This window comes from Rosa rugosa, chromosome 7 (assembly GCF_958449725.1).
Source record: "Rosa rugosa chromosome 7, drRosRugo1.1, whole genome shotgun sequence".
Lineage (NCBI taxonomy): Eukaryota > Viridiplantae > Streptophyta > Magnoliopsida > Rosales > Rosaceae > Rosa > Rosa rugosa.
The window spans coordinates 33,004,631-33,018,352 of record NC_084826.1 but is presented as its reverse complement, the minus strand read 5'-3'; the positions used below and the strand labels follow the sequence as shown (position 1 = coordinate 33,018,352).

At 42.0% G+C, this 13,722-nt stretch overlaps 1 protein-coding gene across 2 annotated transcripts; it reads left to right on the top strand.

Moving 5' to 3' along the window:
- Positions 1–7,923: 7,923 nt before the first annotated feature.
- Positions 7,924–10,012, top strand: LOC133721799 (7-deoxyloganetin glucosyltransferase-like). 2 transcript variants are annotated; one of them, XM_062148523.1, is made up of 3 exons: positions 7,924–8,271; positions 8,536–8,679; positions 8,783–10,012. In XM_062148523.1, the coding sequence occupies exons 1-3, from the start codon at positions 8,175–8,177 to the stop codon at positions 9,718–9,720; spliced, it is 1,179 nt and encodes a 392-aa protein (XP_062004507.1). In that variant the 5' UTR covers positions 7,924–8,174; the 3' UTR covers positions 9,721–10,012. The 2 variants fall into 2 exon arrangements, with proteins under 2 accessions (XP_062004507.1, XP_062004506.1); XM_062148522.1 differs by having other exon boundaries at positions 7,924–8,679.
- Positions 10,013–13,722: the final 3,710 nt, after the last annotated feature.

The following is a 13,722-nucleotide window of genomic DNA, read 5'->3' as shown; positions in this document are numbered from 1 at the left end:
TATGTAAACATATGGTCTAGCCTCCGGGCACCACACTTTGTCAAACTCTCCTCACAGGAAAAAGGACCTAAACGGGTCTAGACTCCATGAGTCTGTGGTCCACGACCAACCGCCAAGCGGTAAGGCAAACGCCTCATAATGACAATGACCGCTACGCGGCATTGTAAGCAAGCTTTTCTCCTCCGGGAAAGAGTAAAGGGACCGGTTAACGTAGCCCATGGCAGCCATTGATTCAGCAGTTAACCCCCGACGCTTGGGTATCAAAGATTAGGTTCGCTACCTAACATCCACTGCTTATACGCAGCTCCCCTCATCAAAGAATTTTCCGACCATACGGAGGTCTATAGCCAGGAGTGGGGGACTCCTCGGAGGGTCTAGCAGGGGCCCACCCGAAATTAAAGGGCATAAAGCGTTCGCTCCGACAAATTTTAGATGGACGACGCACTTGCACTAATTATGCTCACAATACGGCACAAAGCCATGCTTTGGTATCAACCCTGCAAGAAACCCTCATTTGACTGCGGACTTCGGGGACTTGTACATACAGCCCAGCATAATTAGCAACGGTTACGCTCACGCCTTCACGACACCACTGAGCTTCACGCTCATGCCTTCACAGCATCCCCGAGCTTCCCGCTCACGAGCTCTAATGCTCATGCCTCCACAGCACCCCCGAGCTTCACGCTCATGCCTTCACGGCACCCCCGAGCTTCCCGCTCACAAGATCTAACGCTCACTCCTCCACGGCACCCCCGAGCTTTACTCTCATGCCTTCACGGCATCCCGAGCTTCCCACTCACACGGCATCCCCGAGCTTCCCACTCACGAGCTCTAACGCTCACGCCTCCACGGCACCCCCGAGTTTCACACTCATGCCTTCACGTCATCCCCGAGCTTCCCGCTCACGAGCTCTAACTCTCACGCCTCCGCGGCACCCCCAAGCTTCATGCTCATGCCTTTACGGCATCCCCGAACTTCCCGCTCACGAGCTCTAATGCTCACGCCTTCCCGGCACCCCCGAGCTTCCCGCTCAAGCCTTCCCGGCACCCCCGAGCTTCACGCTCACGCCTTTCCGGCAACCCTGAGCTTCCCACTCACGCCTTCCCGGCAACCCCGAGCTTCCCGCTCAAGCCTTCCCGGCACCCCCGAGCTTTCACGCTCTTGCCTTCCGGCATTTCCAAGCTTTACACTCACATCCCCTCGACATAATACACATTAATGGAACATTGAATTCTTCTACCATTTGTCGTTTGCCACAAATCCAATTCTTTTCACGTTCCATTAATACGAGCGAAAATCAAACTAACACAAACGTTTGTGTATTCATTGTTCATGAGTTACAAACTCTTACCTTCACGGCACTCATGCAACTTACACATCACGAGCGTAACCTCGTCAAACTCGACCTCGTTCGTTTTCTTGCTCACATCACGCATTTATCATATGCAATCTGTATGCTCATTCTTAGTATGCTCATACAACCATATGCGTTCTCGAGTTTATACGTCATAACCGATCATACTCGGCGCCATTCACCTGCAAGAAACCCTCATTTGACTGCGGACTTCGGGGACTTGTACATACAGCCCAGCATAATTAGCAACGGTTACGCTCACGCCTTCACGACACCACTGAGCTTCACGCTCATGCCTTCACAGCATCCCCGAGCTTCCCGCTCACGAGCTCTAATGCTCATGCCTCCACAGCACCCCCGAGCTTCACGCTCATGCCTTCACGGCACCCCCGAGCTTCCCGCTCACAAGATCTAACGCTCACTCCTCCACGGCACCCCCGAGCTTTACTCTCATGCCTTCACGGCATCCCGAGCTTCCCACTCACACGGCATCCCCGAGCTTCCCACTCACGAGCTCTAACGCTCACGCCTCCACGGCACCCCCGAGTTTCACACTCATGCCTTCACGTCATCCCCGAGCTTCCCGCTCACGAGCTCTAACTCTCACGCCTCCGCGGCACCCCCAAGCTTCATGCTCATGCCTTTACGGCATCCCCGAACTTCCCGCTCACGAGCTCTAATGCTCACGCCTTCCCGGCACCCCCGAGCTTCCCGCTCAAGCCTTCCCGGCACCCCCGAGCTTCACGCTCACGCCTTTCCGGCAACCCTGAGCTTCCCACTCACGCCTTCCCGGCAACCCCGAGCTTCCCGCTCAAGCCTTCCCGGCACCCCCGAGCTTTCACGCTCTTGCCTTCCGGCATTTCCAAGCTTTACACTCACATCCCCTCGACATAATACACATTAATGGAACATTGAATTCTTCTACCATTTGTCGTTTGCCACAAATCCAATTCTTTTCACGTTCCATTAATACGAGCGAAAATCAAACTAACACAAACGTTTGTGTATTCATTGTTCATGAGTTACAAACTCTTACCTTCACGGCACTCATGCAACTTACACATCACGAGCGTAACCTCGTCAAACTCGACCTCGTTCGTTTTCTTGCTCACATCACGCATTTATCATATGCAATCTGTATGCTCATTCTTAGTATGCTCATACAACCATATGCGTTCTCGAGTTTATACGTCATAACCGATCATACTCGGCGCCATTCACATGTATATATCAACATGTATCATGCACCTCGTACATTCGTATATGCCAACGCATATCAATGCAACTCACATTTGTTGCCCAATACAAAAAGCATTCTACATATGCGTGCTTTTGTCTTTGTTGTGCAGGTTAACGAGTCCCTTCTTGCTTACGGAGTTCGGGGACTTGTAGGGGCTAGGCGCCTCTCGGACGTTGCTTATGCTTGATGACATCATGTGTATAACTCCCCAACTAAGAAGCTCCTCTTACTTGGGGACTTCGGGGACTTATACATACCTCCACTATTATGGAGAATTTGCTATGTCACCAAGCATAAGTAACACCCTCTTTGTGGGCCCACAAGCCATGGTGGGACCCAACCACGATATACATCCCGTAACCCGACATCCAACCTACCCCGTGGTAGTCGGAGACTCGGAAGCGGCCAAGACCTCGCCAGGAAGCAACCTTCCCGGCCTTGCCAAGTTACCTTCACAATATGGCTTTCTAGACTAGAATAGTGGTTTTGCATCCCACATTGAAGAAAATGTAAAGGAGAGGGGTTCCCTTACCTATAAAAGGGACCCCTCCTCCCACTTAAACATCCACTCCATTACATCCTCATGTAATCCCCTTTGGGCCGCAAGGCCCAAACACACTAGTTAAGCTTTCAAGTGCACGTAGTCTCCCGCTAAGGCGGGAGACGAACCACTATACTTCTTGTGTCTCATTTACTTTGTCTCTCTCTCTCTCTCTCTTTCTATAACGTTAATTAAGACCCTTCGGTCACTAACATTAACAGACAGTTTCGGTCCTAATTTTCATAAGGAACATGCTTTGTAGAATGAGCGATGGTCCTTAAAAACAACCAATGAGGATTTTGGTTGGGCCCGAACGTCTGTAACGCTACTGGAAGCAAAGTTGGTGATTACGGCATCACCTAGGGCACCATCACCATGTTGGATGTCATCCATGGCGCCATGGATATGGACTGCGCTAACCTAGTTGAAGGAGGCAGCGGCGGCGGTCATACTTAGTCTAGGAATCAACCTTTGATTCGTGCTTCGTTTCGCTCGAAAGAATGGATGTCCGTGTGTAGTCTTTAGTAGACGGATCATCATATCATGACTAGGATAACCCATCCTGTTGTGACAAAGCCAATATGTGTCTAAATCTAAGAGATTCTCTCATAACTTTATTAGACTTAATAGCTCGAATAGTGGTGACATAAAATCCACTAGAGAGACACATAAGTTTCTCTAAGATGTGCCTTTGTTCGCAATCATTAGAGGTATTGCAAAGGAACTCTTTTCTGTTCTCTACATGCATTTTCGCATGGAATCCGTTGGCTTGAATAACTCAATAGGGTTTGATTTTCCCTAGAAGCGTAGAGAGTTTCTGTGACAATAATCAAGGTGCCATTTGGCAAGAGGAATTTGGGCTATTCCATGTCCTTGAATTAATTCTGATGGCACAGCCATCGTAGTCACAAAGTAATATGCTCAGAATTAAAATGGAGTCATAATGAACAGAACTTGCAATTTTATTCATAAGCCAACGGTGTAAATCATTGTTTCTTTGACCAAAAGAAAATCTAATCCAAATACTAGCTAATGCAAAACAAAGGTAGTCGTTTGACTTCTTTCGGTAACTCTAAAATAAATATGACCAGGTGAATAGAGAGATGTCGGTAGAGCAAAGCTCGCTTAAGTATCACTTATCTCAAAACCTTCCTAGACATCATACTCACTTTGGATGAGCCTAGTTGAAGAAAAACTAAACCAATGGCATTTAGTACAAAACATATGACAATTGCCTATTACATCTCTTGAAAAATAAAGACTTTATTCAAAATCGCCAGCCTCTTGATCTTGGCCAGATTTGAAGTCTTCTACCTAGCTTGAGATCACCATCTTGATCATCTTGTTCCATGTGGTTTGCTTCCCTTGCTTCACGATACATCCAGTATTCGTTTGCAACATTCAGGGATGCGTTACATGCTTTTGCCCAATGTCTGGACGCTCCACATTGAAGACAAACATCTCTATGGTCAGACTCCCTTAATCGAGGCACTTTTGGGGCGCAATTTGAATGGCCCATATGGTGGGTGGCGCCACCACCATAGCCAGAGGCATTGCCTCCCTCTCTCTTTACACGTTGACAACCATGGTTCCGTGTCCACTTGTTTTGGCGGTTACCTTCCTCATTAGAGCGAGAATATGGACCAAAACGTCCAAAAGTGTCCCTACCTTAGGGTTTCGCTCTTTGCTCCCTCCCTTAGGTTCGCGACTATAGTTAGACTCTGGAATAGACTTTGTTCCCACGGCTAGAATCATACTTCTTCAGTAGGATATTGTTGTGCTTCTCAGCTACAATCATGGCTCCAATTAGCTTATCAAACCTTGTGATGCATCTTGCAATTACATCTATACGATAGTTCTTAGCAACCATCATTGCAGAGACGGGGAAGGTAGAGAGAGCCCTCTCGATCATCATCGCATCAGTGATATTCTTTCCACAAAACTCCATCAATGATTTGATGAGAAGTGCTTCCGAGTTGTAATCAAGAACTGTCTTGAAATCACAAAAGCGGAGATTATGCCATCTCACTTCTAGGTCAGGAAGCAGAGAGTCACGGACGTTGCCAAAACGTTCTTCAAGTGAGACCCACATCCTTCTGGGATCTTCTTCATTCAGATACTCATACTGGAGCGAATCATCCATATGACAAGTCATTAGGGTGGCAGCTTTTGCCTTATTTGCCTCCAAGGCTGCTCTATTTGCTTCCAAACCTTGAGCTTGCTCAACAGTTAGCATGTCCTGACTAGGCTCAAGAATCGTATCCATGATTCCTTGAGCCTTGAGATGCTAGCGGACATCACGAACCCACTTGTGATATCCAGAGCCAGCTGTCCCTAATGGAGCAAAGTCCAATTTGTTCAAGTTACTCACCTTAAAAAGGAACAAGAAAAGGGGTTAGTTTCGGAGCGGAAAAAGCTACCACGAAAACAATAGAAATTTTTTAGCATAATCTGTCCGAAGAAATTCGATTCCAAGAGGTATTTGATTAGAATTGGATTAGATCAAAACAATAATGTGTATGTGGTCGATCGTATCTTCTAAACAAACTCTAAGTTTGGAGGTCTTAACAAGCTCCAAGCTTGGAGATAGCACGAACCCTCACAGTTCAGCTTAGGTCTCTCCATGAAAGAAGAAAATGGGGTAGAAGAAGGGAGGTTGAAAGTCCCCAAGAAAATAAAAGAATTAAAAGTACTTGAAAGCAGCAACTTTTATAAAAATTCACCTCTTTTTGGGGTCGCAGGAAAATTGCCGGATTTTGGTCAGAAATTGTTGCTAGAAATTTGGGGTGGTCGGCGGTGGTGGTCGCTGGCCAAAAAGTTGTTGTGCAGGCTAGGTGCTGCATAGGCTGCTGTGAAGGGGGCGCCGAGGGTGCTGCAGGGGCGCGCATAGGGGGCGCTGAGGCAATGCGTGCAGGCGGGCTGTCGACTGGGTGTGTAAGGGCTGCGCGGGGGCGCTTGCAAGGGAGGCTAATCTGCCACGCAGGTGTGCGCGGGGGGAGGCAGCGAGGGTCGGCAAGGCTAACCCAGGGGGAAAAGGAGTGCTAGCAAGGCTAACGCGGGCGCGCGCTGATGCATGCCGTAGGAGGCGCTAGCGAGGCTAACTAGACTAGTTCGAAGCTTCCGGTGGCCGGTTCGGGGCTTTTTCGGCCTGTTCTGGTGGTTCCGTCGCCAGTTCTAGACTCTTGGGATCGAGGGCTTCAAGGTGTGCGACGGAGATAGCTAGGGTTTGAAGGTTACGATTTTAGGTTTTCAAGATTAGAGTTTCATGCTGATAACGTGTTTTAGAAAAACTGAAATTGGGAAAGAATTGAGTTGTACTTTCATTGATAACATGGGTCTCTTTATATGGAGGATTACAAGCAAAGAATCTGCGTCTTACAAGGTAACTGAATCATACAATGATTGAAATATCTCCATAGATATCGGTAAGACTAAGCCTATTACAACTCAGACAAGTAATCAAAGTTTGGGCCAGACACACAAACTAGGTGTCCTTAAACAGTTTTGTCATTTTCTTCTTTTTCTTTTTTTTTATCTTTTCTCTTCTTTTTTTTCCCCCTCTTTCCCAATTTTCTACTCTTTTCTTTTCTTTAGTTACCTCAATTTCTATTAATTTTTTTTTTGAAGGGACATCAAATTCTATTAATATTTCTTTACAATTTTGAGAATTCTTAGAAGCATTATTGATAGTAAAAAGGAAAAAAAAAAAAATCTTATGAGAAAGCCTTAAATTCAGCCCACCCCAAATATACATCCTGGATCCGCCACTGGTCCAAACTTGGCTTATTTAAAAACCTTCGCCTACTTGATCAATTAGTAGAAATTACTTCGCCTTCATAAAGAGGAGAAAAAAACACACGGTGCTGTAACAACCCCCAAGTAACCATTTGAACATATGGAGGGTTGGGACTCATCTTCAAGTAGAGGACTGATTCTCACCGGCTCCTTCTTAGTATAATATTATTCATACTTTCCAATCTAAATGAAGGAACTGCCTTTCTCTGGTTGGCAAAATGGTTTTTCAGGCATTCTCATTTACTGGCAGGAAATTCTACTAAATATAAGCCTAGTTTGGAAAACGGCAAAACTAAGACTTTCTAGCGAAGTCCAATGCTAGGGGTAAGGGAAGAACTTCCCGTGGTATGTTCCAATGAGAACTAGACCAATTTATGGGTAGATAGCCTGTTGGAGAATGCGATACCCATATTTGACTTATAAGCTATAGGTAATAGCATGTCGGGGAGAATAGACTCCCATAAAACAGAGGGGGTTATATAATAATTTGTAACAAACTTCTTCCCACTGTAGGCTGGTGGAACTATCCTCTTGCTACTATTGTTTTTGACTGTTGTATTTGCTGTTCCCTAGTTGATATTGGCTTTACTGTTGTTTTTCTGTTTTTTATTTCATCATAACGTATAACAACAAAACAGAGATAATATAAAAGCAATAATGCCCGATGGTTGGTTAGTCTTGATCGAAAAAAGAAATGCCTGATGGTTACTAAAAGTTGCAAGCAAAACGTTGAACTCTATGTAAACCAAGATACCACTTTTGACAATGTATGATTGTATTCTTTATGGAAAGGAGATATTTTGATTTCTTTGCCTGCATGTTTCCCTGTCAACCCTATTCACTGCTTGTATTATAAGTTTTCATTATATATAGTATTTGTTTATGCATATGTATATATATACATATACATATATATGTATATATATACATATACATATATATGTATATATGTCCTTTCTCTGACTATATTTTACATGATTGGGGTATCTCATCTTCACTTGCTAATTATATTCAGCTAGTACCAAACAGTAAAGTCAACCCAAAACTCTGTATCAAGATTGACACAGTGCCGGGGTAGTCTCTCAATATTTCTATATTGCTGGAGTTTGTATTTCAGTCTAGAGTAATCATTCAAGTCTCTTGCCCCATCAAAAAGCATTTCACTAGAAAGGCAGATTAGCTGATGGCAGTATAAATAATCAGCTTTTGTGCAAGTGCTACAAACACATACACTGGAGATCTAAATGGCTTCTACCAATCCTCATGTTGTTTGTATTCCAGGTCCACCTCAAAGCCACGTAAAGGGAGTGCTCAAGTTTGCAAAACTCCTACACCACAGAGGTTGTTATATCACCTTTGTCAACACAGAGTTCAATCACAAATTCTTTCTGAAATCTTTAGGCCCTGACTCCTTAGATGGCGTCACTGATTTTCGGTTTGAAACTATTCCAAATGGCCTTCCAGATTCTGACACTGATGACACCCAAGACATCGATTATTTGCTTTGTGAAACCAGGATGAAATATTGCTTGGCTCCTTTTCGTGACCTCCTCGTGAAACTCAACAATTCTAATTCTAATCCTCCAGTGACTTGCATTGTTTCAGATGGTTTCATGGCATTGTTCACCATTACAGCCGCTGAAGAAATTGGAGCCCCCATAGTACTCTTCAATACTATTGCTGCATCCTCTTACATGGGGTTCAAACAATTTCGGACTTTGGTCCAAAAAGGGCTCGCACCATTAAAAGGTGAATGGATAAAGTTAATTAACTACATCTTAACCGTAGTAGAATTTTACTTTTGTTCATATGAAATTTTTCTTTCCTTAACCATTTACTTTGGTTGTTGCAGATGAGAGCTGTCTCACAAATGGTTTCCTGGACAAAGTAATAGATTGGATTCCCGGAATGAAAGATATTCGTTTAAAGGATCTCCCATCCTTTTTTCGAACTACAGATCCAAATGACACGATGTTTAACTTCATCATGGAAGCAACGGACAAAGTTCATAAAGCTGATGCATTCGTCTTTCTTACATTTGATGCGTTAGAACAAGATGTTTTGGACGCTATGTCATCTATATTTGATCAGTCACTTGTTTATGCAATTGGCCCTCTCGAATTACTTCTCAGTCAGATTCCGGATGGCCCTTTGAAGCATATCGGATACAGCCCGTGGAAAGAAGACATTGAGTGCTTAGAATGGCTGGAGAACAAGGCGCCAAATTCTGTTGTCTATGTGAATTTTGGAAGCATAGCAGTCTTGACACCAAAACAGCTTGTAGAGTTTGGTTGGGGCCTTGCAAATTCCAAGTTTCATTACTTCTGGGTAATTAGGCCTGATCTTGTTATTGGTGAATCAGCTATTCTGCCGCCTGAGTTGGTAGCTGAAACTAAGGAAAGAGGCCTAATAGCAAGTTGGTGCCCACAGGAGCAAGTCCTTAACCATCCATCAGTTGGTGGATTTTTAACACACTGCGGCTGGAATTCGACCATTGAGAGTCTGACGGCTGGAGTGCCTATGCTCTGTTGGCCATTCTTTGCTGACCAGCAAACAAACTGTTTCTATACTTGTAACAAATGGGGCATTGGAATGGAGATTAGCAATGATGTCAACAGAGACGAAGTAGAGAAGCTTGTTAGAGAGTTAATGGAAGGAGAGGACGGTGAGAAAATGAAAACTAAGATCATGGAGTGGAAGAAACTTGCGGAAGAAGCCACAGCTCCAGATGGTTCTTCATTCACAAACCTGGACAATTTGGTGAATCAAATTCTGTTATGGAAAAGATAGATGTTGCCAATCTTATTTGCTGCTTACTGGTCTGTCTTTGCCGAGCCTCAGGGTCTGTGTTTCCGTTGGTTTTTTTTGTTTTAGACTTTTCACTCTTCGCTTGTTAAGGGTTGTAATAAGCTTGTTGCTTGTTGCTTTGTTAGTTTTTATGTAAGCTGTCATTTTACATGGGTGCTTTTGGAATGATAGTTCTTATTGTGTAATCTTTCTTTTACCAGAGGGTGTGTGATTGTAGCTACTGCCATGAATGTGATGAATGTGAAAATATAAAATTACCTATATGTTGGTACTCCTCCTGATTTTCTGGATTTATAAACAGCATGTGATGCGCATTTTTATGTTCTTTTGAGCAAAGTTAGTAAGCTGCTTGTAATTGGGTTGATAAGCTTTACGTTGTCCTGATTTCTGGAACTAATATGCTTTTATAAGCATATTGATTGATCATCTGCCATGCATTTTTGTTATATGTTTTTGAAATCAGTTGGATTGATAGACTAGGTTATTAGCTGGGGTCATACTGTTTTTCAGGAGCAATACTTCATTTGCCAAAAGAAACGTTAACTCGATCATTCAAACTTCACCCAGGAACCGATCAAGCTGCAAAATTCATCTGTGAAGGTATAATCTTCCCAAGCCAGAGTGACTAATAACATGCCTAAAGTAGTCACGCTTGGACTCATTTGTGGATCTTGAATGCAGCTATACTTAAGGACTCTAATTATAATGAAGTGGATAGAGCTGAGTGCCAATTTTCTACGACATCTACTGTCATTGATAATGGATCACAGGTTAGTGGTAGCTTAGAGACAAGAAATCTCATTCGTTTTTGAAGACAGTATGAATGTTGCTAACCCCCGTAGAATAAGCAGTTTTGGTATATGATCAGTATATTAATATACAACAGCTGATCAACCTGATGCTATTTCGTGAAATTTTATAACCTTCTACAGTTGATTTATATGAGCCACTCAAGTCATTACGTGTTGCAGGGTAATCCCTTTAAGCCACCAAAGACAGGAACAACTGGTTTCTTTGACTCCATTGAAAGCTTTTGGAACCATGTGTGGAAGACTTTCATAGATTTTCTAGTGTTGAAATCTTGCAGGTACTTGTTGCACAGTGGAATAATCAAAATTCTTGCTCATTTCTATCTGATGTACTCTAGATTCAGATATTTAGTACTGGAAGTGGCTATTGAGTCATATTATGTGTAACATGGCTAATGCGTGTTCAATGTGCTGGTTGCATTCAGACCATCCTTTCATGGCTTATAAGTATGATCAGAAACTAATCGTCTTTAAACTATCATTTCTCTCCTTCTGTGTGAGAGAGCATAACATATATATATATATTCTCTATACTTATACACATAAGCCAAGCCTATGTAATGGCATTTGGAATTGCATCTGCTCAGTTATACAAAGTTTCATTCATTTCTTCTTCTTCTTTTTTCTTTTCATGAACAGAACAAAATGCTCTGGATTCTTTGACTTCATATGCCATATACAGTACATATGTATGAGTTTGATTCTGATGTTTGGTCTACTTTCAGCAATTTTTCCAACAGGTAAATCTACTATTCCAGAATTAGTATATTTTATAGTGGGATTATTTTGGAGATGCAAAGAAAACATAACATATTATACATTGAGGTGCAGTCATTGTGCTACGTTTACATGCATCATGAAGGGACTTTTTGATCCTCTATATGACTGGTGGGACACCAAGAATACAAGACACAGAATTAATGTAGATCACCGACATGTTCATGTCCATAAACATCATGGGCATGAAGCAAGGCACCACAACTATGGCACTCATCATAAAAGAAAAAGCACTCACAATGATCACAAGCATAGCCAATTTCAAAGTAGTGACTACCATTACGACCTTCACCATGTCCACAAGGACAAGGACAAGCACAAGCACAAGCACAAGCACAAGCATGGCTAAAGGAGTTCAAGTGTTATGCATAAAGTTGATGAGAACACTGGATACCACGGCCAGAAAAAACAAATTAAGGAGAACAACAAAAGACTATTCAAAGTGACCAGAGTCACCAGACACACAATCCAGTGAAGCAACAGTTTTGTCTAAGTCTGTTGCATACCAATCGGTTTGCCTTCTATGCAGAGATAGTGCATGGAACTTCAAATGATACCAGCTTCATATTGTACATGTTAACATTACAATATCACTCTTTAGTGAATGTGCTCCTATTTTTTTTTCTCTTAACCTGTTTCTTATCGTAAGTTGTAGGCAAGATATGTAAAAATTTGGATTTCCATCTTATCGTCGTTTATTTTATTTTATTGGATTTATTAAATTACATAGTACATTTCCCAGGATGAGAAATGTATTTCTTTTCCCACCAGCAGCAGCTAGATGATTATTTGCACATCATGCTTGTCAAAATGAACTAATGTATATAAATGCAGAATCAAACACTAATGTCAAAGAAAACGATGTCAATTCATATATTAGAAATCAGTACCAAAAACTGGATTGATGTCTCATGATTATCAACATATTAAAATGTCACCCCAAAATCGATGTACACAAAATCAATGCACATCGATATCTTAACACCAAACCGTTATCTACTGTCAACGTACAAATCAGCTATTATAAAGTAAACTGATTTACCATGAAATACAGGACATCAGTTTTGAAAAATAGAAGTGATGTCTACAAACAAGCAACACATCAGTTTATTTGAAAAGAAATGATGTATGACAAACCAGAAAACATCGTTTCACATAAAAAAAGCGATGTACACAAAACCACTAAACATCGTTTCAACCAACGAAAAGCGATGTTCCTAGTAAAATAACACATCATGGCACATACATCGTTCTCAAGAGAATAATGTGGCAAGATGCACATAAAAATGGACACGAACAAACAAAATTTTTTGGAGACTGATGTCTACGAGAGTATTAGACATCATTTCTGAAATTGTAATCGATTTAAATGTTCACTTAGGTATTGTTCGATGATTACACGCATTTATATGCATGTAATTGTATCCAAAACACTAGAAATAAGCTAATCGTTAAGCCAATTATAATGTAATTAATCCAATTTTATTTATCTTGTAGCAAATAAGTAGAGTTGCGGAAACATGAAGAAATTGGCGGGAAAATAGAGCGAAATTGGAGCAAAATGGAGTTTCCGACAAAAGGACGAAATTGTCAATGCGGGTCAACCATGGTCAACACCATCAAGGGAGTAGAATCCAATTGTCTCCGATAGTATATGCGAAAGTGCATTGAGAAGAAAAAAAGAAGAAAGAAGAAAAGAAAAGGAAAAAATAAAAATAAAATAATAAATGACTTTGCTGACGTCATGATGACGTCAGCATCAGAATCAAACCACTCCCCCTACTCCCATGTGCACTTCCTTCTTCCTTTTATTCCTTTTTCTTTTTGTTTTCTTCCCTTTTTCCTCTCTTCCTATCACATTCTGCCATGTGTCCTAATTCTTCTCTCTTCTCCTTCCAGCCCTACACCACCGAGCATCCATTCCAAACCTAATAATCATTATATATATATATATATATATATATATCCTCTCCCTCATCCTCTCTAACCAAGAGTAGCCGCACACCATCAAGACCTCACCTTTCACTCCTGTCTTCTTCCCCAAAACACCACACCACCATACCTACTTTATATTTTCTTTCAATCTTCACTACTCTACATCAAATCCTCATCAATTTCTCAAGGGATTTCAAGGAACATCAATATTTGAGAGTGGGTAAAAGTGAGAAATTATAAATCAAGGCTTGTCATACTTGCTCCATAGCAATTTGTGACTTGTTCTTGTTGCTTCTCACTCCTCTTCACCTTTACCTCTTTAATTGATGTATATTTTTGTTGATTTATTGATGTAAGAAAGGTAAGAAAGGTAAGAAAGGCTTGAATGCTATGGAGCAAGTATGACAAGTATATTGATTGTCAACAAAAATATACATCAATTAAAGAGGTAAAGGTGAAGAGG

Coding starts and splice junctions, on each gene's coding strand:
- LOC133721799 (XM_062148522.1), top strand. CDS start 8,175: ATGGCTTCTACCAATCCTCATGTTGTTTGTATTCCAGGTCCACCTCAA. Junction 8,680..8,782: donor AGGGCTCGCACCATTAAAAG/GTGAATGGATAA, acceptor TGGTTGTTGCAG/ATGAGAGCTGTCTCACAAAT.